The sequence below is a fragment of the Aedes aegypti genome, chromosome 3, assembly GCF_002204515.2.
Source record: "Aedes aegypti strain LVP_AGWG chromosome 3, AaegL5.0 Primary Assembly, whole genome shotgun sequence".
NCBI classification, from domain to species: Eukaryota; Metazoa; Arthropoda; class Insecta; order Diptera; family Culicidae; genus Aedes; species Aedes aegypti.
The window spans coordinates 73856989-73880545 of record NC_035109.1 but is presented as its reverse complement, the minus strand read 5'-3'; the positions used below and the strand labels follow the sequence as shown (position 1 = coordinate 73880545).

At 37.4% G+C, this 23557-nt stretch overlaps 1 protein-coding gene across 2 annotated transcripts; it reads right to left on the bottom strand.

The window, feature by feature from the left end:
• Positions 1 to 1928: 1928 nt before the first annotated feature.
• Positions 1929 to 23032, bottom strand: LOC5567388 (Kv channel-interacting protein 1). Of its 2 annotated transcripts, XM_021851973.1 has the most exons (6): positions 22928 to 23032; positions 15759 to 16438; positions 14304 to 14373; positions 14168 to 14238; positions 3803 to 3997; positions 3611 to 3739 (listed from the first exon to the last, which is right to left on the bottom strand). In XM_021851973.1, exons 2-6 carry the CDS (start codon positions 15912 to 15914, stop codon positions 3611 to 3613), a joined length of 621 nt encoding a protein of 206 aa, XP_021707665.1. In that variant the 5' UTR covers positions 15915 to 16438; positions 22928 to 23032. The 2 variants fall into 2 exon arrangements, with proteins under 2 accessions (XP_001651790.1, XP_021707665.1); XM_001651740.2 differs by lacking the exon at positions 22928 to 23032 and having other exon boundaries at positions 1929 to 3739; positions 15759 to 15914.
• Between the last annotated feature and the right edge of the window lie 525 nt (positions 23033 to 23557).

Here is a 23557-nt window from a genome sequence, read left to right as displayed (position 1 = left end):
TTTCTACAAACATTGAAGGAATTAAAAAATACAATCATGAGGAAAATAAAAATCGTAAACTATTTGGTCTATATGTCTTGTAATAAATGAATTCTAATTAAATTTTGATAAATTTGGGTAAAATCCCTGAAGTAATTAATACAGAATTCTTGAGAAAATCCAAGAGAATCCTTTGAAAAAATCTTAGAGTAACTCTTGAAGCGATTCCGTGAAAAATTGAAAACTGTACAGGAATAAGAAGAAATATCTGGTAGAATCCTATGAAAACTTTATTTAGAAATCTCTGGACAAATGTCCATTAGAAATCCAGTTTCAGATTCAGTATACTATCTCTGGAGGATTCGCTATAGTAATATTTGAAGGAATTCTTGAACCATGAGTGGAGTGATTCTTCTAGAAATTTGAACTTAAGTTTTATCTCCATACGAAATGTAAAAATTTTACACCTGTTGACCTATTGTGAATATAGGAAAATTTCATCGAACAAGTTTTTCATGGATCCGAAACGTTTTCGATACTTTTCAAAACATTTAACTCTTGATAACACTCGAATCAATATATTTAGAACATTTCATGGCACAAAAACACATACTATTAGTATATTCCGAATCCTTCAAGTCATTTGGAACCATTCTGGCCGATTCCGGATTCTCTAGAATTGGCTCCTGGGGCGTCAGTGGGGGACCAAAATTTGATCAGGACTATATCCATATCATCTTCTTCTTGACATTAACGTCCCCACTGGGACAGAGCCGGCTTCTCAGCTTAGTGTTCTTATGATCACTTCCACAATTATTAACTGAGAGCTTTCTTTGCCAAAGTTGCCATTGTCGCATTCGCTTATCGTGTGGCAGGTACGATGATACTCTATGCCCAGGGAAATCAAGGAAATTTCCATAACGGAAAGATCCTGGACCGACCGGGAATCGAACCCAGAAACCTTCAGCATGGCTTTTGCTTTGTAGCCGCGGACTCTAACCACTCGGCTAAGGAAGGCCCTCCCAGTACAGGACATGAAACATGAAAAGTGTTGTGTCAAAATTTCATTGAAGTCGCATGAAAATTGAGGAAATTAGGGCAAAAAGATCTCGAAAATTTGGTTGTGCGAAATAGGTGAGGGCCGTAAAAGTTAAGTGTGTTTAGAGTTGACAAAAATGTACGGATTTAAGTTGTTAATTGATAGCTATTTGTATCACAGCATCGTATAGTACGTAAATCTTCCACGTAAATCAGTAGTCAGTAGAGGTTTACAAATTATTCAAGAGCCTTTCAAAAGATATATACGTTTCAATTGTACAGAATAATCGCATAGGCATTTTGACGATCGTAAAAATATCGATCACACTCCTGTTTTTAGTGAAGGTGTCGTTCCGGTGGTATAAGGCTTTATGAGAATTGTTCTGTTTTGCGAAAATGATTGCTGGTATTGAACCGATACAGCTCATTTCATCATCCAGTTGCGATGAAAAGCAAACCTTTCTTCAAAGAAATATCTCGATGGCTTTAAATTCTCTGTAACGTCTTCTATTTCTACATTTTGTTCTCTTTGCAAGAGCAATTACAATTGAATGCCAATGCTATCATGACTTCAGAGGAAGCTTACCACAAACGATTTGAATTTAATTCCAGTTTTTTCAATAAATGAGCAGAACATGGAAAATTAAAACCATTAAAGAGTTCAAAAACTTTTTTTCTTGTCGTGTTGGCTGACATTGCCAACAATAAACCGTGATCAATTTCCATAACTGTTCAAATTATTGTAATATTCGGCAGTTAGTTTCCAACAATTCGCTTAATTTGGCAAACAATAATGTAACGCGCCTTACATATCTATTTGTAAGCTTGTGAAATGCGTGTTTGTTTAACTTTCGAGTTACACTAGCTCTATTCTTTTGCTTGCTAATGTTTCTGTTGGTAGTCAGCTTTCACTTGACGGTAATTAATATATTCACAACAAGCCTAATCAGCAAAGGCCCAGGATAGCTGCAGCAAAGTATATCTACTCGCTTGTGGAATAGTGATTGAACTGTTTGCTTCGAACTTGCAGTCTAGAAGCTTGTATGCTTTAAGTTGATGCAATGTGCTCGATTTTGAATGCAATAATAATGCTGCGTCAAAAACGTGAAGGTACACCGATAATACATATTAAAAGTCTTGTTCATTTTGTCTATATACATTGATAGGTAGTTGAATCCACAGAGAGAACTTTACTCAAAACACATTCATTCAAGTCCACTTGCTGATGTTTCGCAAATTACGATTGCATGAGCCAACGCGTGAAAGTACTCAAATATGGTAATGACGTGGAACAGTTACTAGTCTAATTCTTTTTTGTTTCGCTAGTAGCCTTATATAATTGGTGTCTTGCTTTTTCGACGTGGGTAATCAAAGTTTAAGATCTAAGTGAGTTGCTTTCGGTTATAGTGTTGTGCTAGTGTGGCATTAACAAAAGGATATGGGGTGAATTGAACCATAGTTATTAAATTAGACTGGGCAGCAATTTCATCTAAAAAAGCACCTTCGATATTGAATCCCTAAACATTTCCGGAGATTATAGCATTAGAATATCCCATGTTGTTGGAAATGAGTTGCTAAATGCTTATCAATTTTTGATCGATCATATCAATCCTCTGTCTCATTTAGCCGCTTGTCTGATTAGCCGCTTGTCTTACGGTACCGTACTATTCATCTTAGGATTATTATTTTATGTCAAAACGATTGTCTATTGTCAACTAACGGCTCTGTTGCTAAGAATATATCATCTACGTTCGAAAAATAAAGTAATAAAATTCCGTTGTTTTTGTTAAAGTTTACGGTTTGTTATTTGTTCTACAGACTACTTAAAATATTCCTCCAGTCACAGACAAACTATGATGGAAATTTCATCTTCATGGTTATCCATTTGACCAACCACTGTTTTATAAGCTTAGCTCGTACAGTTTTCTATATGTCTAAAATTTTCAACTGTTACTAATTCTATTGTTTTGTCAGTTATGTTACGGTTTTTACATTCATTATTTTATGGCAATTTTAATTATTTATTCACTATATCCTTGTCTTTCTAATGCATTGAAACAAAATGTTTATGTATCACAAAACAACCTACCAAATTATGTATGAGTTCTTTTTCTACAATATTACATTATTTGATTATAACATAATATTGCTTTGATTTGTATGGAACATGATATGAACTTCCAAAACTAATATTCCTTGTATGATTCACATTTTACTTGTCACATTTATTATTCTAGTTCAAAAATCAATTTCTATTTAAACGAACCTTTGAGCGTAACATAATGTTTCAATTTTGAACTTAACCTGCCTTATTATCTCAGTTTTTCGATCAATATTATATTCATAAACATGTAAAACAAATTATTGCATCGAATTTCAAAATTTTCTCCGAACTGAATCGCAACTGATATCTGAGGGAACTCAATCTCAAACGAACCTTCTTGAGCGAGTGCCGCCACTGACAGTTGTTTTGGTCAGCTTGTCGAATTCAGCATCTCTCCGTGCACTCTCCGGCCTACAGATGGATCAAGGAAAATCGGTCTGGGTCGGCGGCCTTCTTCGAGGCAGCGAACACGCTGTCGGAGGACGGTCATCAAAGGCAGGTGTCGAACATTTGTAGTGATTTGGTAACGACGTCGTCCTTGAGGCAAGCCTCCAGGAACTCTTCGATAGTGATGATTCCATCCTGATTCAGGTCCAGCTTCCGAAAAACACGTTCAACCTACCGAGATCACAGAAAGCTTATTATTACAGAGACTTTCGTTGTAGACCAGGTTGAACTTACCTGTTCGCGAGCCTTCACCTCGTCCTCCGGGTGATTGGGCCTTCGACCCATTAATTCGTGTACTGCCATGACTATTTCGCCTAGCTCAGCCCGGCTGATGCAGCCGTCATTATTGATATCGTACAGACGAAACGTCCATCGTAACCGCTCGTATACGGAACCCCGCAGGAGTGTCGATAGAGTTACTAGCAGATCCTGTGGAATATAAAATGAAAAGTGTTCAATTATCGATCATATTGCATTGAGGGTCAAACGAACTCATGTAAGATAACTTTGAGTGATCCCCATGCATGTCTGGCTGCTTGATCGCAAACTCCAATGTACTGTGGTTACACCGACTGGGAAATTGAAGTTAATCTTAAATAAATCTTGGACTAATGCTAGATAAAAATTTAACTTTCAAAAATCACATTGACTTGAATGCCGAAAAATGTAACAAATTTATAAAATGTATGTATTCATTTACTAACAGGAAATCAAAAATATGTTTTGTCTTATTCTAACAATTATTGTCAAAACTTTGCGGAGCAAATCTCGAATTTTAGTGAACCGATGTAGCTGAAAATTTAATGGGTTGTGCACATCACAGTAGCACTTGAGATTTGCTTCTTTAAATCAATAGGGTGATTATAATGCCTTCCCGTGTGGCCTTAAGGATTGAAAGTTTTGGACCAATTACCCATTCGGCCTACACCTAACGTACTCTGGCCTAGCATACCAAGCTGAGAAATAGGATCTGCTAGCTCATGAATATGATAAATTAACGAAAATGCGTTTTCTGCTGGGTGTTTGGGTATCTTCTCCTAATGAATTTCACCTGGTGGTTAATACACCTAACTTTTATATGTAAACAAGTATACCCGAAAAGTTAAAAACAGAAGCTTCAGAGTCAATATTTGAATTGTACATAATCCGTTGTCAACTTCTGCATTCATGCTCCGACTGAACTTCTCCCTTGTTAATAATGTAAGCGATTTGTGAACACCTGATTAAACGTTAAATACTGACTCCTGACGTCAATTTACTGAAGGTGTAAATTATAATGTTACGCCTATGTAATATTCACGACACTATTTTTTCGCGAAACTTTTCTCATCTGTCGCCTTCCCACCCTAACCTTCTTTCCTTTCGATAGCATTCACCCACACCACTAAAAAATAAAACCGTCGGCAACGGTGCCCAGTTGTGGGTTGTTTGCTGCCAGGCGTGGAAAATGGTATCCACTTTCGTACACGAACGACATCAGATTCGCGTGTCAATCGGGAAAAAAAACTTACGATTCACACTTACTCTTGGAAAAGCTAGTCAGCCACCTCTTACCTACTACTTGTGTTTTCAGAAAGGATCAACAGGGTTGTTGTTTTGGCTGCCACCATCCTCGTCGTACTTGGTCGACGTTGGGCGAAGGGTTCGAAAGTTAACAACGCAACCAACGGCGGTACACTTCATGTTCTCACCGCTTTTGTCGTCGGTTTTTTATTCGACGTCGTTTTAAGAACCGTGCTATTTACCATGAAATACTACACCAACTCAGTGTCGGCCTAATCCGATCCGTAGTTAGAGATGGAAATCAGGCCGGTCACAGTGGTTTAGCTAAGGAAAACGTCTGGCGAATTGCACTGTGGCTGAGATTGTTTTCGCACAACAGAGGGAAGATTAATGCGAGTGGGATGTAATTGAACTAAGGCCTAACGATGCTGTACTTATTCTTTACAAAAAATGTTCGTTATAATTATGTATTGTTCGTAATCGTATTTTTAACTCTATTTTGAATCTTCTGGAATTGGTTCATTTTTGTGCCACTATCGTCTTTCATGGCTATGGAATTCATGGGGACGCATGGTGGTTCGTAATATCACAAACGGTTCTAATTGCACCCAAAATAATGATGCAACATATAAACTAACATCTAATCTAAACTAATCTAAAAAGGGCTGTTCCTTAGCCCAGTGGTTAGAGTCCGCGGCTACAAAGCAAAGCCATACTACAGGTACGATTCCCGGTAGGTTCAGGCAGAGCCGTAGCGTGGCCTCATGGCGCCCTTGGCGAACCTCCAATTTGGCGCCCCTTAATCAAAGCTTATCAAAATTATCTTCGGAACATTTTTTATGAAAATCATCAAAAGTGTCATAAATAGTTTTCTTCAGTTCAGAACATATTAAATTATTGACTAAACTCATGCAAACAAAATATTTTTGAATGTTAGCTGAAAGATGATTTGAAAATTTTTGAAGACATTTACAGTTCATTTGACTGGAAACAAATCTACTGATCCTACTAGATGTTTCAATCAAAATTTGCAAATTTTGGTGAAAAAAAAAGTTTTTAACAAATATTTCTGAACCATTTGTTTTCATGCAGAGCCTTTTTTATTAATTAATGAGTGTAGATTTAGTCAAGATATTCTCTAAAATTTTTATTGCAAAGTAGCAATGTGGAAATCACAATTTTTTCATCAATCAACAAAAACTTGAAATATATTAAAGACTTTTCAATTAATTTCTAAGGAATTACCATTACCCTTAAAATTGGAAGCTTTCTGCACAATTATTGGTATCTTAATGAAAGAATTATTTACAAAAATTGCTATTTTTTTTCAAGAACTTTATAATTAAATTTAATTTTACGGTGGAAGAAAAGGTTCATCGGAAATCTGTGAAAAGTAAGTTAACCATACATATTTTTGATGGAATATAGTTTAAAAGCCATCAAATGAACATGAAAAAAATCAACCAGGCAAACATTTTGAAAGGAATTCTTATTTTAACAAAAATCTTGATTTTTTTTTCATCTTTATTAACGTGTTTTTTAACATTATGCTAGTTCAACACGACAAAAAAAAATCTTGAAGAGTTTTAAATAGTTACATTCAACCACAGACAAACAGACGTCACACTCTCATCATTGGCCATCGACCACCTTTTTAACGGTCGGTTCAAAAATATGGTAGATGGCCGATTCACCACCCGCAGCGCTCGCATCGTTTTTGTTCGTGTTTGACGTTTGCACACTACCGCCATCTGTTGGCCTATCAGCCAAATACACCGATTTTATCATTGGGCATACATGTCCTCGTGACTATGATTTTGATCGACATTTGTTCTAAGTGTTACGTCTGTTTGTCTGTGATTCAACCTTTCTACTATAATCTTTTTTGTAAAACCAAACAAGTTTCAAATAGTGTAGAATGTTCTATATGTTATTAAAAATGTATTGCAGATTCTTGAATTATGTCTGCTCTGAGAATTTTCGGCTAGGTTTATAAATTTAAACATTATCGAAGTTATGAAAAAAATACACAACATTCTGTTAAACCACAACCACAAGATAAAGAAAGAGCTCTGCTCAGAATCCTGTCCTTGATTTTTCCCAATTTTCTTTTAAAATTCTGCCGTGAGTACCGCTCATGATAATGTTAGATCCATAGTCAGTATTCTATGAAAACATATTTTAGGATCCAGTCTGAGATTCAGTGTTATTTTCTACAAATTTAATCATTATGCTACAACCTTTATCAAGACTAAGTAGAATTTCAATTTTGCCCTTCAACTTATCAAAGAGTCGTATCTGGGAAATTATTTCTTGTAATTTTAATAATTAAATCCAGTGATCGAAACATACTGACTAATTTTCAGCGTACATTCAGATTTATCTATAATAATAAAAATGAAGTGGTGTTTGTATGTCACGAAATGGCTTGAGAATGGGCTATCGGATTTTGAAAATTTCTTCATTGTTATGTTCCTGAAGTGTTCCGACGTGTTTGTGTTTATAAAAAGTCCATGATATTGAACGCGAAAGTCGAAAAAACGGGAGTGAACGGAGCTGTCATTCTGTACGGGACGTTTCATGGCGTTTTTCAACTGCCTACTTGATGGCAAGACGAAGTTTGCTGGGTCCACTAGTGAATAATAAAAATCTTTGATTCTTCTTATTAACAAACTTATATGTTGAATTATTAGAACATCGAACTTATAAAAAATGCAAGAAATGAACAATATCTTATGAAATACGCATTGTACATTTTGTTAAAAGCTTTTCAGAAATTGTTTCATTTAATACTTTATATATAATTTTTACTTTATTATGTCCAATGTTCAAAAGAATTTTGAAATTGTTACTAAAAAGGAGCCCTAATTTAATACACATCTCCAAAAATTGTCCAAACGATTCACGTATTTTGGCGCCCCTATTAGGCTGGCGCCCTTGGCGGGTGCCAACCTGGCCAACCGCACGCTACGGCGCTGGGTCCAGGAACTTTTCGTAATGGAAATTTCCTTGACTTTCCTGGGCGTAGAGTATAATCGTACCCGCCACACGATAAACGGCATTCCCAGACATAATTAGGACAGCGTTGCAGAAGCGTCTAGCGGAAGGCTGCTTCCCAGACAGATGGATGGTGCAGTAGCTGGTGTTGCCAAAACCGGGAAAACCTGCTTCATAGAGAACGATATGCTTACCGGATACTCTTGGTAAACTTCTGGAGAAGGTCATTCTTGGCAGGCTGACGATCTACACGGAAGGCGAGAACTGATTGTCGAAAAGGCAGTTCGGATTCCGTAAAAAGATTTCGACGGTGGATGCTATTCGGGCAGTCATCGCGTGCGCGGAGAAAGCGTCCAAGCAGAAGAGGAAATGCAATCGATACTGCGCAGTGGTAACAATAGACGTCAAGAACGCGTTCAACAGTGCCAGTTGGGAGGCTATCGCCGCAGCCCTACACAAAATGCGGGTTCCCGAATATCTGTGTAAAGTTCTGCCAAATTACTTTCAGAACCGGATACTGGTTTGCGACACAAACCAGGGACGGATGTCAATTGAAGTCACGGCGGGAGCTCAACAGAGATCCATACTTGGCCCAACACTGTGGAATATTATGTATGATGGAATGCTAACCTTGACACTGCCGAATGGAGTCGAGATCGTCGGTTTCACGGATGACGTTGTTCTTGCGATAACTGGCGAGACTGCGGAAGAGGTGCAGATGCTGACGGCGGAATCGCTAGACACCATTGCATTGCATCGTGAATGACTGGAATCAAGCTGCAGTTGGCTCATCACAAAACGGAGGTGGTGCTGGTCAGCAACTGCAAGGCGGTTCAGCAGCTCGAGATCAACGTCGGAGGACACGCAATCTCATCTAACCGCTCTCTAAAGCAACTTAGAGTAATGGTCGACGACAGGCTAAACTTCAACAGCCACGTAGACTATGCCTATGGAAAGGCAGCGAAAGCAGCTAACACTGTAGCTAGGATCATGCCCAACATAGGAGGGCCAAGAAGCAGTACGAGTACCGGCTTGGACTGCAGCGTTTGGAACCAAACCAACGTAACCGTGAGAAGCTAGCTGGTGCGATCCGACTAGTAGCTATACTGGTGACGAGTGCCTACCGCACTATATCGTCGGAGGCAGTAATCGCCGGAATGATCCCCATCTGCATCACTCTGGCTGAGGACATAGCATGCTACCACCAAAGGGACACAAGGAATGTGAGGAATACCATCAGAATGGCTACAATGGCGAGGTGGCAGCAGAAGTGGAATATCTCGGAGAAAGGAAGGTGGACGCACAGACTAATTTCTAACGTGGAACGTGTGAACGTCGAGAAAACATGGAGAAGTTTATTTCTTCCTGACTCAATTTTTGTCTAGCCATGGATGCTTCCCGAAATATCTGCACAGATTCGGACACGCAAAGCCGCCAAATCCTCCGGCCTACCCAAATATCGAGGAGATCCCGGAGCATGTTATATTCGACTGCCCTCGGTTCAGGGATATACGACGCGAGAAACCAGAAACCGCAAGCGTTCGAAATCCAGACAACATCGTGCAGAACATGTGCCAGCATGAAAGCACTTGGGATGCGGTGAACAGGGGAATAACGGCGATTATGTCGTTGCTGCAAGGGAAATGGCGTGAAGACCAGAGAGCTCCGGGTCGCGATCGGAGAGTATACCCCATTAGGCATATAGACGTTAGGCATAAGGACGTTAGGCATAAGTATGTTAGGCATAATGGACGTTAGGCATAAAGACATTAGGCATAATGGACATTAGGCATAAAATACGTTAGGCATAATGGACGTTTGGCATAAAATAACTTGCGTGTGTGTCATTCAAAAGCTCTTCTCATATCGAAAATTGTTCGGGTCCATTTACAAATTCCATTACGTTGATGGGGGTAGGTGGGTGTCTTTAAGATGCAACAGCTCATAAAAATAGTGGAAAATTCACACAAAAATCGATACGAGGGAGTGAAATAATTGGTTGGTTCTATATTGCAATTTCCGGTGTTATGAAATTTGACAATGAATCGATTATCGCAAGATATGGAAGAAGATTATTATCATGGTCATTATTATCATTCTAATGTTCAGTTCAATCCATTTTTGTAAGTATCAATTTTTATTTGCAATGTGCAAGTGTTATTTATTTCTAGCGATGTTTAGTTTGGTGAGTTTATGCCATTTCTTACATTTCTCTTACATTATTGCGTTAATTCTTAAGAAGGGAAATCTTCCATATAATTATTAGTACTTATAATGCAAATATTTAACTTGAAGACAGCAATCTAGAGTCAAGCAAAAAAAAAATCATGTAACGATAGGCGATATTATCTTCAACAATAATATTCTGGTAGTGTGACGCCAATAAGAGCGTTACATTCCCACTCCGAGTCTGCTCGTCAATTTGATGTGGTGAAAACAGTTCTTTTGCCAACAATTTTCGATGGTTTTCAAACAAATTTGATAAATCACCTTTGAAAGTATTTCCAAAAGCACCTTGAAAATATTTGAAATTCGTCGCGTTTGAAAAGTAAAACTTAATTTAAGTCAATTTAACAGTCAATCTCAAATTTAACATAACATAGCATTCAGCATTAAGCATAGCGTGCATTTTGAATGGGAATAATTACACCAACAATTCCAATAACTATTAGAACAGCAAGAACCCACAAAACAGCATATTGTTGGAAGAAGGTCCCTTTCTTACAGTCATTGAATTGACGGTATAAGCATAAAGAACAGCCTATGATCCAAAGAAGGGAAAATGTATGATGGAAGTATTAATAGCAACAGTGATATTAATTTTTGAATAAGTACGTCTCTAAAGAACAGTTTAATTATAGAAGAAGGAAAATTTACTGATTTAAATATAAGCAGCACTTACTCCAATAATTGTGTTGGCAGTTTAACTATAAAGCACAGCCTCCAATTTAAAGAAGGGATAATCTCTGATGAAAAATTTGTCAATAAAATGTGTACGACCTAACTCAAAAGATGAGCAGCAGTTACAGCGATTCATATTCTTGGCATTACTTACTCCCCAACCCAAGCTCTTAGCTTAGTGTTCTAGGAGCACTTTCACAGTTATTTACCAAATGCTTGCTTTGCCAAGGTAGCCATTTTGCATTCTTATTTGTGCACGACACATGAACACGTTTGCACTTCATGGCCAAGGATCCTGGATCGACTTGAAACCGAACTAAAATACCTTCAGCATGGCTTCACTCTATGGTCACAGAAGTTACCACAAAGCTAATGAAGGCAATTAACATCATTTCCATGCTAATCGTATTATCAAGTTTTGTCCTAGATATTGACTTTAAAGGATTCACAACTATGGGACGACTGTAAGGCAATCGTTTTTCAAAGGACACAATTTTAATCTTTGAAGCCCTCCACAATTACCAAAAAAGTCAGCTCACTTTTCACACAAATAATCTCATTTTTTATTTTGAGTATTATGCCTATCGTCCATTATGCCTGATGTCCATTATGCCAAACAACCATTATGCCAAAGGTCCATTATGCCTATCGTATTTATGCCTATCGTACTAATGCCTAGCGTCCTTATGCCTAACGTGTTTATGCCTAACGTCGTGCACCCGCGATCGGAGTAGGCTAGACCCTCCGTCGGGGAAGTCATCCTCCAACCGGAATTGCAGAATCGACCCTGGCAATTGGCCGACCAACGTCGAGTCGGAGTAGGCTGACTTCACCGGAGTCTGGCCGAGTAATTCGCGAAACAGCACTGGCAAATGATCGTCGGGACGCCTGTGAATCGGAAGCTTCCCACCACCGGAATCGCAGGACCGACCTCGGCATCTGCCCGGATAGCATCGGTTCGAGAGATCTTCCGCAGCCGGGAAATCTTTGTCGGAGTAGGATAGATCCACCGCCGGAGACTAATCTGAGTAGTACGTAGGGTATCACCGACTTGAGTCGTCGGAACGCCAGTGAAACGGAAGCCATCCTCCAACCGTAATCGCTGGACCGACTTCGGCACTCCACCGGCCAGTATCGAAGTATGAAGAAACGCGTAGCCGGAGTAGGCTAGCTCCACCGTCGAGGAATAGGCCGAGTAGCATCGATCGTCACAAACCAGTTTTGGGTCGTCGAGGCGCCAGTGAATCGGAAGTCATCCTCCAACCGGAATCACTGGACCGACCTGGGCATCCAACTGGTCAACCAGGAGAGCTCAAACAGCAGCAGCGGAGAACGAGTCGTTGTAGAGCAACGAAGTGCACATGAGCGTCCAGTAGAAGTTCAACACAACAGGGCTCTTGCGCGAGGCCAGCCCAAGGGAAGTATGCGTCGTCGCACAGAAAGCTGTCTAAAGCCCCGGCGAGGTCTTCAACCGCCAATTGGGAAAAACGAGTAGTCGCGGAGACACCGTAGAAATGTCTTAGTGAGCAGCGTTTTTGACGACATTACACTCCAACAGCGAACTAGCAGAACAGCTAGAGGCTGAGATTGACGAAGTGCATGAGCACAGCCCTCCCCGATGAAGTTGCCTGATGTAGTTCCGGGGTGATCGAGGCACAGGAGCAGTAGGGAAAGTTTTTTAATGGTTAAGTACGCCTAACGCGAGTCCCACACCGTGTCAACACACAACAGTCCAGGCTTTTAAAGCTTTTTTGTACCATACTATTAATAAAAAAACACGATAAACGAATGTGCAAGCTCTCAGTTAATAATTGTGGAAGTGCTTAAAAGAACACTACGCTGAGAAGCATGCTCTGTCCCAGTGAGTACGTAATGCCAAAAAGGAGAATAAGATCTAATTGGCCAAATTAAAATAGGATAACGACTGTTTACATCGTTTTGAAATGGTAGTTGACGCCACCAGCGAAAAGTACAGATAACAATCTTGCGTACATTAAGTTCCTATCATCAATCATTTCGCTCATTCAGCGTACCGTAAAATCGGGTGTAATTGATCAGAAGGGTGAAATTGATCATCGTATCACACGATTTTACTTACTCGTAATGGAGCACAAATATTGATGTAAGTTGCAGTAAATGAACGTTGCTTGCCGTAACTGTTGTCGAATTGTGTGTTGTGAAGTTTTTTGCGTAAAAGAATGTTTATTACTATGAAAATAACGTAAAATTTCAAAATCATGCACGGTGCAGTATTGACAAACACCTATGAACTTCTATTTATAAGCAAGGATTTAAACATGGTATAAACCTGAAAGTTTGTGAGGATGCTTGAGATATATCCCCAAACCAGATTTCATCACCAAAACTCGTACCAATTGGCTCATATGGTTGAAATAATTGAATTTCTGTTAGATATCATTGAATTCCTTAGGAAATTGCATACATTTAGGCGTTTTCAGCGTATTTCTTGAAATTTAACTATTCGTTATTTATATAAATATTGCATTGTTAAGAATTTTACAAGCATATTCGGATTCAGGGTGCTCAAATTTATCATTTAGAGTTGTTTTGAAAACTAACAATAATGGCATTGACAAGTGATCAATTTCACCCCGAAATGAGATCCTCTGATTTTTTTATTTTAGAGGTATTTGTTAATACTAAAATGACATTTGTTAGAAAATTTCGGTACATAAGTCGATGAGGTTCACCTTCGTACTTGTTTTCCTGCATTTAGTTGTTTGGGATTGTTAACATTATAGAAAACAGACTAGAAAAACCGTGAAAAATGATCAATTTCACCCGAAATTACGGTACCATATTTTATCTGATAATACACCTTTTTAATACAATATACAGCAAAAATCAACGGAGTTATTTAGTGGAATTGAAATCCAATCGAAAATACATTGCTTACAAAAATAAAACCAATTTCGAACCACTATGACATCGCAAACTTCCAAGCAACAGAATAAACTGAGCGTGGAAAATACTGGTTGTTATTGGAAGCGTCAAGTGTTGCGATGATGTAAAATCGGAGCCGAAAGTGCGAAACTTTTACAACCAAGAATGCGTGACTCGACAAATTGGGTTTCTGTTACTTCGCGGGCAGGTATATAATAAACTGATTTAATTTTCTTAAAAAAGGAAACCGTGTTCACAGATTGCATTATGTACAGTTTGCAGATGTTTTCTTACCCGAAAGGTGATGGATCCGTTACAATTAACATCGAACGCTTTGAACACATAGTGTGCATAAAGGCTGGAATCTGCGAAGAAGAGAACATTTCGGTAATATTGTGACAAATCAGGTGAATTTGAAAGAGTTTCTTACTTCCATGAGGGAAAAATTTCGCATAAATATCCTTAAAACTATCTTCGTTCACCACACCGTCCGGACATTCCTGTAGGCAAAGGAAATAAACACAAATTAGAATCATTTTCTGTTATCGACCCATGCAAAGGATACCCCTTGCCATTCATAAAAGGTTATTATTTTTTGGTTCCAATCTGATTCAATTGCATCAGGATCATAAAAATGTACGAGCGTAAATTGAGTGGTAGCGAAAATTTGATGTGAAATAGCGTTACCGTTAGGGTAGAATCGAAACGGTTAGCAAACGATATTGGGTAACAACGTGATCAGAGTTTCAATGCTTCTTTTGATTGATATTTATGAGATTGAATCATAATTTTATTCAGTGTCTTTAACCAAAGCGACATTTGTATTCAGTCGCATGTGTGGAAGTGAAATCGTTTTTCAGCTACAGTATCACCAGATGAGCTAGTTCTTCGAAGAGACAAGTTAACCCCTCTACCGGCAGCTTCATTTTTTACGGCAAAATTCAAATTCAAATCGTTATAACTTTTTTGTTTTTCAATATATTCGCACCATTTTTTCACAAGCTCTCAAAAAACTCTTCTAGTCTTAGGATCTGTGTCGATATTGATCATTGGTCATCTGGTTTTGAAGATATTCAAAATTTCCTTGGGGGACCGACCCGTAACTAGAACCCCCCGTTAATTTCTCAGGCTACAGAATTTTAATCGTATTCGGATATTCACTCTTCGGAACAATACATTAATGAGAGTATGTTGTGAAAAAAATGAAGCAATTTGGTGCAGTCAAGCTCCTTTTTATCTGGCATTGTATAGCCCACATTTTATTTTTTTGATAAATTGATCAAAAACAACATGGCCGCCAAAGGCATTTTATATGGAAAATGTCGGTCCCCCAAGGAACATCGGAATATCTTTAAAACCAGATGACCAATGATCAATATCGACACAAATCCTAAAACTAGAAGAGTTTTTTGAGCGCTTGTGAAAAAATGGTGCAAAAATATTGAAAAACAAAAAAGTTATAACGATTTGAGTTTGAATGTTGCGGTAAAAATGATGCTGCCGATAGAGGGGTTAATGCTATGATGAAATTATGTTAAATTAGTTTTATGTGTCTATTTGACGATCTTCTTGAAAGACAGATCCTCCATGAAAATATACGCGTATGAACTCATGGAAAAATCATGGAGACGCATAGTGGCTTTTTACTGCCAATGGGTATGAACACGTGCCCTATAATGTCACCCCGTTCTATGCACCAAAAACATCGCTTAATTACTCTTTCAATGGATATACCACTATTCTGTCAGCATAGCAGTGCACCGTATGGAAACATCTCCAATTTTAGTGGATGCTTTTAATTACCAAACTTCCACCGTTATCCAACTGGTCTTAGTTATAATTTATGACCTGCAAGCACGTCCCGCCCCAAGATATTGGAACGTACCGTTTTGAAGCCCCGATACATGACTCGTATCTCCTGGCGGGTAAACTTGGTTAACCTACAGAGGTCCTCGAGCGCCACCGGCACTGGCTTGGGGGCCCGAGTTGGTTCCAGCTCGTATACGACCTCCTCGATGGGACTGTCCGGTGGGGTTGCCATTTTCGCATTGACTGGATTGCCGTACGAACTCTACCGCCCAGAACAGAACTAACGCCACCTCCTGCTGACACCCGCTCACAAACCAACAAGCGAATCCTGTTTGTTTCCGGAGATTTTAATTGAGTTTTTTGTTGGGAAAGGCTGCAGCGCTACATGTTGCTGCCCAGTTTCAGTGTCGGTGCATATGCAGCATTGCATTCGCTGTCTGACTTGATTTCGTATGGAAGAAGCGTGGGCGAATGTGTTAACTTTCTAAATGAGGAAGCTTGGCTAATGGTTTCGAAAAGTTATTCTTCAATTCCAGTCAGTGGCCCAGTGTTCGATGGGTTCCATTCAGGCGTTCGTTGGTTGGTTGGTTAGTTGGTTGGTGGTACGATGTTTGATGCGGGTTGGCTCTGAGATTGCGGTGAGAACGGGTGGTTTCTGCTGTGGTTTGAATAACTGAGGGGTTGAGCTTTCACGTTCCGATGAAGTTTTCTTGCCTGGGAAAATTGACGGTCGGTAATGTTGATCGATTGATAACTCTGAAAGGAAGTGAGAGCAAAAGGGCAGAATGTTAGTCAGAGTTGAAAATTTGTTGAAGTTTGCTAAGTTTGTGATGCTTCTTCATTCATACATTGATGAATTCGACAGCGTTAGGACCAGTTTGACTCTTAGATCGTAGAATTTTTTTTATCTTGTCTACGCTAATTACACAGTTTTGAGATTCTCGACTTATGTACACTCCCGTGCATAAGTTTGGGTTCACCCCCTAAAAACATACAAAAGTTCTTGTTTTTAATTATTCCGCAAAAAAATCGTGAGTGCCCTTCAAAGAATATAAGATTACGATTCTTATGACATCTAGTTTTAAAATTTTGGTCGATTCAATGCTAAGGAAATTAGCTATGTTTTTTCAGTGTGTTTTTTTTTAAATGTCACAACTTTAAGTTACAATTTAGTATACAAAATTCTAAAAATGTTTTTGGAAAAATACATACGAAGTAAGAATAACTCTTTGTCTTTTGAATGCGGCTTAAAGAGTTTTATTGAACGTTTAGCCACAGAGCTATGGACTGAACACTTTTGTATGTCTGTTAGGGGGTGAACCCAAACTTATGCACGGGAGTGTACTTGACTTGGAGACAGCGATATTCATACTTGACTGCAAGTAGAATATAATCTATGATCCTTTTTTCGTCATCAGTTCAACTTTTATTTTGTGATTAAGCTTAAAGTGCCTACACTTGAAGCTGAATAACTTGAGATGAAGATAAAACGATGCCATAGCTGAAATCTTCAAGAACGCAAATCTACATAGAAAACCAGACGTCGATTCGAGTTGAAAACCTGATCGATTCGTTCACCCCCAACGAGTGAACGATCGATCAAGTTTTCAGCTTGAACGGTTGTCTGGTTTTACAGATTTGTGCTCTTGAACCGTTTAGAAATGGCTTCGTTTAGTCTTCAGCTTAATTAGTAATTATTTTTTTCAAGAAACTTTTAACTATCTCATGTGTATCAGAATGGAATAAACTGAGAAGCCTCATCATTATCCCAAGACAGGTTTTTATCCCTGTCTTATCACACGGTGTGCTGGAACACACTATCGGACTTGCATGAACCTCCGATCTTTTTTCACTAAATGTTAGCCTTGGTAGTCAAAAAAAGCTTGCTGAATATTAAAAAATCTTTCATCGGCAAAAAATTGAAAAAAGACGATTTTTGTATTTTTACCCTTTTTCCATATATGAGTTCATAGGAGAATATTAGAGATACACTAATATGATGACTTTTAACAACCTAATGACCAATTTGACATGACATATCTTTAACATAAATGAATTCTTAGATTTAAGCATCATTTACTACATACACTGACATAATATGACCAGCCCATGGTGGTATGCCGTATTTTATATAATGGAAATTTCACTTTTCACTTCAGAAAAGCTCATACGAACGCTTTGTATTCTTCTTTCTGAATCAAATCAGTAATATTTTACGTATGTGGTACAGTTTTCTAATCAGAATAGGAATTCCCAGAAATTGGTACACATGGCAGTATAAGCTATATTCATGTGCTTATACGCGCAAACTTCTTGAAAGCGGGTTCACTATAACATGATTAACAGTGAATGGCTCATATAGCCTTAAGGTGGTCTCAAGCTCATCGTGATACAAGTTTTGTGCAGTCACTAATCTACTCATATGCAATGCGCACATTATATTTGGGGTTTGAAGTGCCTGATTTTGAGTAAAAGGGCTGGATTACTTCGGATAAATGTGGCGACGGTAACAAATCGATCCAACGTAATCCAGCCCTTTTATTCACGACTTCGCACTTATGGAGGGCACATTTTGCGAAATAGACACAACAATTTTAATAACCAACATGGACACATAAATTTTCTTATCGTAAAACGAGGTATCTTTGAAAATGCGGGTAACTTTGATAGTGCGGGATCCGCAACGTACACTAAACAAAATAACCAAAATTATGTTATTCAGTTAAGCAAAACGAATACGAAACTAAGGAGTATCAGTGTGACACTTCACCTCTGAGCTGTTTTCGTGCCAATCAAGAGTATGTGAGGCTTTATATTCGAATATTAAAAAATGATGAGATTTTGGTACTTTCAAAACGCTCACAAACAATCTGTTTTACTATCACTATTTCATGAAACTATAATGAATTCGGTACGTATGCTTGATGGCCTAGCTACAGTAGAACATGAATCCGGTATCAAACCTCATAGCGAAAAACAGTTTTACAATTTGGAATCATTTTTGTAATCAAAGTCGCAAATTCCCATATAACATTTAAAACCTAGAGGTATGCAACGCCTCATGTACTTTACGGGATTCAGTCGATTTATACTCATTCATGTTCCAAAAACGATTGATTTATGGTGAATTCAATATCGAAACATGATTATCGATAGATATCTATTCAGAGATATATGTTTGTACCCATTATTATCAACTTATAATGGTGTTTATTATGTTTGTTTTGACTGAAAACCCTTTTAAAGATGTTTTTTGTTCAATAAATTCTGTACTTTAATTGATAAAATCTAATCCAGTTTCTCTATTAACATTCTCCAATCCAATTCAAACTGTGATGATGTCAAACAATAGTTTGTTTTGGATTTTCATGTGCTTATCTACTCATTATCAATGTTACCCCATTACCAAAAACTGACTTTCGATTATATGAAAAACTATAGATTCATTAAGATCGAACCGTTATGCAATCTTTCATGTACAATCGATAACTAACAAACCAGTGCTTGTTTTACAAATGAAAAAATTTTCGATTTTCTCTCAAAAAACTATCAAAGTTACCCCGTTTTATGGTATGTATTTAGTTTTAAGTATATGAAGGTAACTAAGGATATGTTAATGATGTGAGGTTTTAGCAAACGCACCCAACCAGCGGCTGCAAGATTTCAATATAAATCGGCATGACAACTTTTCAAATATATATTATATTATATTTGAAAACTTACTCATACAAGGAATATCTTTCAATCAAAACAAATGTGAATAACAAGATCAGCTAGAGTGAACACACCATACAAAATTGAAACAGTACATTGCCCTATATAATTGTATGGCGGTTTATTTAATGGTTGCATGTAATTATAAAATTGTCTGTTATCTTAAAAAAGCTTCATGTTCAATAACGAACTCCAATAATTTCAATTATTCAGTAGAATAGGAAACATTGATTAAAACTTGATAAGTTGTAGTATGTTTACCTTAATAAATTTATGTAAAAATGCGATGTCGTTAATAAACGGCATACCACAATGGGCTGGTCACATTGTGTGAATGTAGGTAGAAATTATGCTCAATTTGAAACGTCTTGTAATCGATTCGTGATCTAGGTATATCAAATAAGTCTGCAATGCATCAAAATTAGTATAACTCTAATATTCTCCTATGAACTCATATATGGGAGAAGGGTAAAAATACAAAAATCGACTTTTTTCAATTTTTTGCCGATGAAAGATTTTTTAATATTCCGCAAGCTTTTCTTGATTATCAAGGCTAACTTTTAGTGAAAAAAGATCGGAGGTTCATGCAAGTTCGATAATATGTGTGTTCCAGCACACCGTGTATCGCCTCTTTCTCTTATAAATATCCCACTCTGAAACAAGTGAACGTGGCTTTGTGCTATTTGTCCCTTTTCTCCGAACACCCCATGTACCTTTTAACGCCACCCTAATTGTTCATTTTCTTTCAGCTACGTATTTCATAGGCGTATTTAGATTACCACTTGCAGTCTTTTTCAATGTCAGTTACTCGCATCCAGGGTGGAATTGAATAGAACAATACTCAAATCTACTTTTTTGGTTTATAAATGTGATTACTTTATATTTCCAATATTTTCAATGAATCGTTAGTTTTATATAATAGAAAATGTTTTTCTTTCGATTACTTCGATTACTATTACTGAGGTTGTCTGATATTTCCTCGAAGATTTTTTTTTTCTCAAATATGTAATACTCTTCCGTATGAATTGTTTTCCTGAATATACTATTTCTGTGAAAGCTTTTCGAGGACATTTTCCTGTTGTTACTCAGATTTAATTACAGTCAAGTGTACGCCTGATTGCGTACTGAGTTTGTAAAGATTAATTTTTGCTGGACACTATCCATACTCTCAAGAGTGTTTGATAACACAATGAAACATTCGCGTGGGAAAAGAACTTTTTTTTACTTTTATTTTGGTTCGGATAGTGTAATTCCAAATTTGGAGTTGTGTTGTTAAATTTAGGGGAAGTGGTGGAAAAATGAACAGGGATGGTAAAATGAACACCATGCCTTTCACCGAGAAAAAAACAAATTTGAATGGATTTTTATCACGCACGGAGTGTTCGGGTTGATACTGAGGTCAATTGAAGTGAAAATATCAACGAAAACGCGGAAGTTTTCAGCTTGAGGTTTTTCAGTGAGCTGAATATCGTTATGTTATGATGTCAAATCTAAAGGTATTAGCTTTAGATTTCTTTTTGAATGGATTACAATGATTAATGGATATATTGTCGGAAATGCAATGAGAATTTACAAAAAATATTTGTTTGCTAATGTTTTTTGCATGATGTTTATTTTAACACCAACAGCTGTTCATTTTACTTACATGGTGCAGGTAAAATAAACATTTGTATCTTTTTTTTGCTAGCGATAAAAATATGTGAAAATTTAGCTACAGTCGAAGCTTGTTATAACGACATCGTAAAAGACCGTCGTATTGAAGAAATGTCACTATAGAGAACAATTATAACATCAAAATATGTTTCAAGGGATCGAAAAATGTCGCTACAAGTTGAGTTTAGTACACGACACTGAAGACGGCCTTACAGTTGAGGTCAAAATACGCGTATCTGCCAAAGGATACAAACTCTAGTGGAATTAAATGGTATAGTACTATATTCGGTTTTTCATCTACTGCTACAAAGAGCTGTTGTCGCTTTAAAAGTTGTCGTTATAACGAGCTGCGACTGTATTTTAGTCCGAATTCGTGCCGCTCTTCTAGATAACATCTCTTATTTTCATGTTGTGCGATAGACCTATACAAATTTCTCGTTTTTCTATCAGAAAAAAGATGATATCCTTCAGGTGTTCATTTGTTATGAAATATTTTAGCTGGTCTAACAATAATAAATTGGCGTTAAACTTCGGTCTTCACCAATGCCAGAGTTTAGCGATTTATATAATTTTAGCTTGAAATCAAGCTTGAAGAGATCTTGAGAAATGCTAGGCATTACATTTTTCGTAACATTTTTGAGACCAGTACCAGTGAGATTCTGGCAAAAATGCGGTAGAATTTTGAGATTCCTCGTGCGTTTTCTTAGCATATTGAATTCCGAAAGTTCGATCAGTATTTTTATGATATTCTTGTCATTTCGGTAGCGTTTCTGATAGTTTCCTTGGAATACCTAGGATCAAAAATCAGTCTCACGATAGTGGTTGAAATTTTTAAAGGAATTATAGTGACTTCGATGGTAATCGTTAGAATTGAATGAGGTTTCCCCCTGAAACACCAGGGTTCCTATTGAAATCATTAAGATTCTTATCGATATCACAAAAAAATCCCATCGGAATCCCAGCTCTGAAATCCCAACGGAACTGGAAATCAACGAAATCTCAGAGGTTTTTACAAGTTTGGCTTGTTTTGGGGTATCCCGTTATTTACATATTCTCATTCTACGTTTAAAACGGAGTCAGAACTCAAAGGTTCAAAATTTTACGTTTCCGGAAACAAAAGTTTGAAATTAGTATGCCAATTTTACTACGAGACGAGCTGCCATTATGTAAATTGGAGTATCATTAAGTCTACAGATCGAAGTCTTTATTTGTCATTTCTAATACCCAAATTAAGATATTTAAGGTGAAGATGAATCGAATCCAAACCTCAAATTTTCAAGAGCACGGATCTGGAGAACCAAACATCCGTTTAACCTGAAAACTTAATCGATTGGTCACTCGCTGGTGGTGACCAATCGATTAAGTTTTCAGCTCAAACGGGTGTTTGGTTCTCCAGATATGTGCTTTTGAAAATTTGAGGTTTGGCTTCGATGCATCTTCACCTTAAGCGCAATAAAATTTTGTTATACTTGGCAAAATGTGCTCTTTCGATCAAGCAACAAAACTGTTCCAAAGATTGATATTCAGAATTCCAAATATTTTCAACATAATTCACCATAAATCCACAAATTCTCATAGAGTCTTACAGAAATACCGTCTCAAAGATACCTACAGAATTCCAAAAGATTAATAACCGGAATCCCATTCCCACTAGACTTCTAATACTTCCACAATATTCCTAGAATGGCTTCCAAAACTCTAGAATTATCTTAACAAATCCAGAATGTCTATCGAAATCCTAAAGTTCCTACAGGAATTCCGGATTTCCAAAGAAAATCTGAAAATCCAAGATGTCAGAATTCACACGTCTACATAGTAATTATTATGTAGACGTGTGAATTCTGACATCTTGGATTTTCAGATTTTCTTCATTAATACCTGAATTCCCACAGACATCTCATAATTTCCAGGAAACAAAATAATTATCGTAATGCTAGAATTCACACGGATATTACAAATCCTTTCGAAATCTCGAAATTCTTTTCAAACCCTCAAAATTGGTATGAAAATCTCAAAATACCTTTCGAATCTGAGTTTTGATGACAACATGTTCCCACAATTTTCACTCAAAAGTAAACTATTCCTTTTAATTCCCTAATCTTAATGCATGTGTAGCAACCTCTGAAGCTAACTACCAATAGCTGCGTAGTAAATGCTACTTTTATTCATACCAATGCGTTGTTTGTAGTATGTTCGAAAGATGTAGTAAAGTAAAATGACACAAACATGTTCCACATGTACCATTTACTACTGAGAATGTAGTAAAATCAACTTTACTACCATTTATTCATTCCGCCAAATATATGGGTCGAATTTTTGCCCACTGATTCAAACTTTTGCCCCACTATGGGCAAAAAATGTTATTCAAGTGTTTATGAAAAAACTAATACACCTCAAAGCATTCTTATGATAGACCTAGAAACGCCCTTACACAAAAATTGAATGAGATTTTATTTTTATTTTGTTCCATACAATGAAGATTCGACCTTAAATTACAATTGAGGGGGT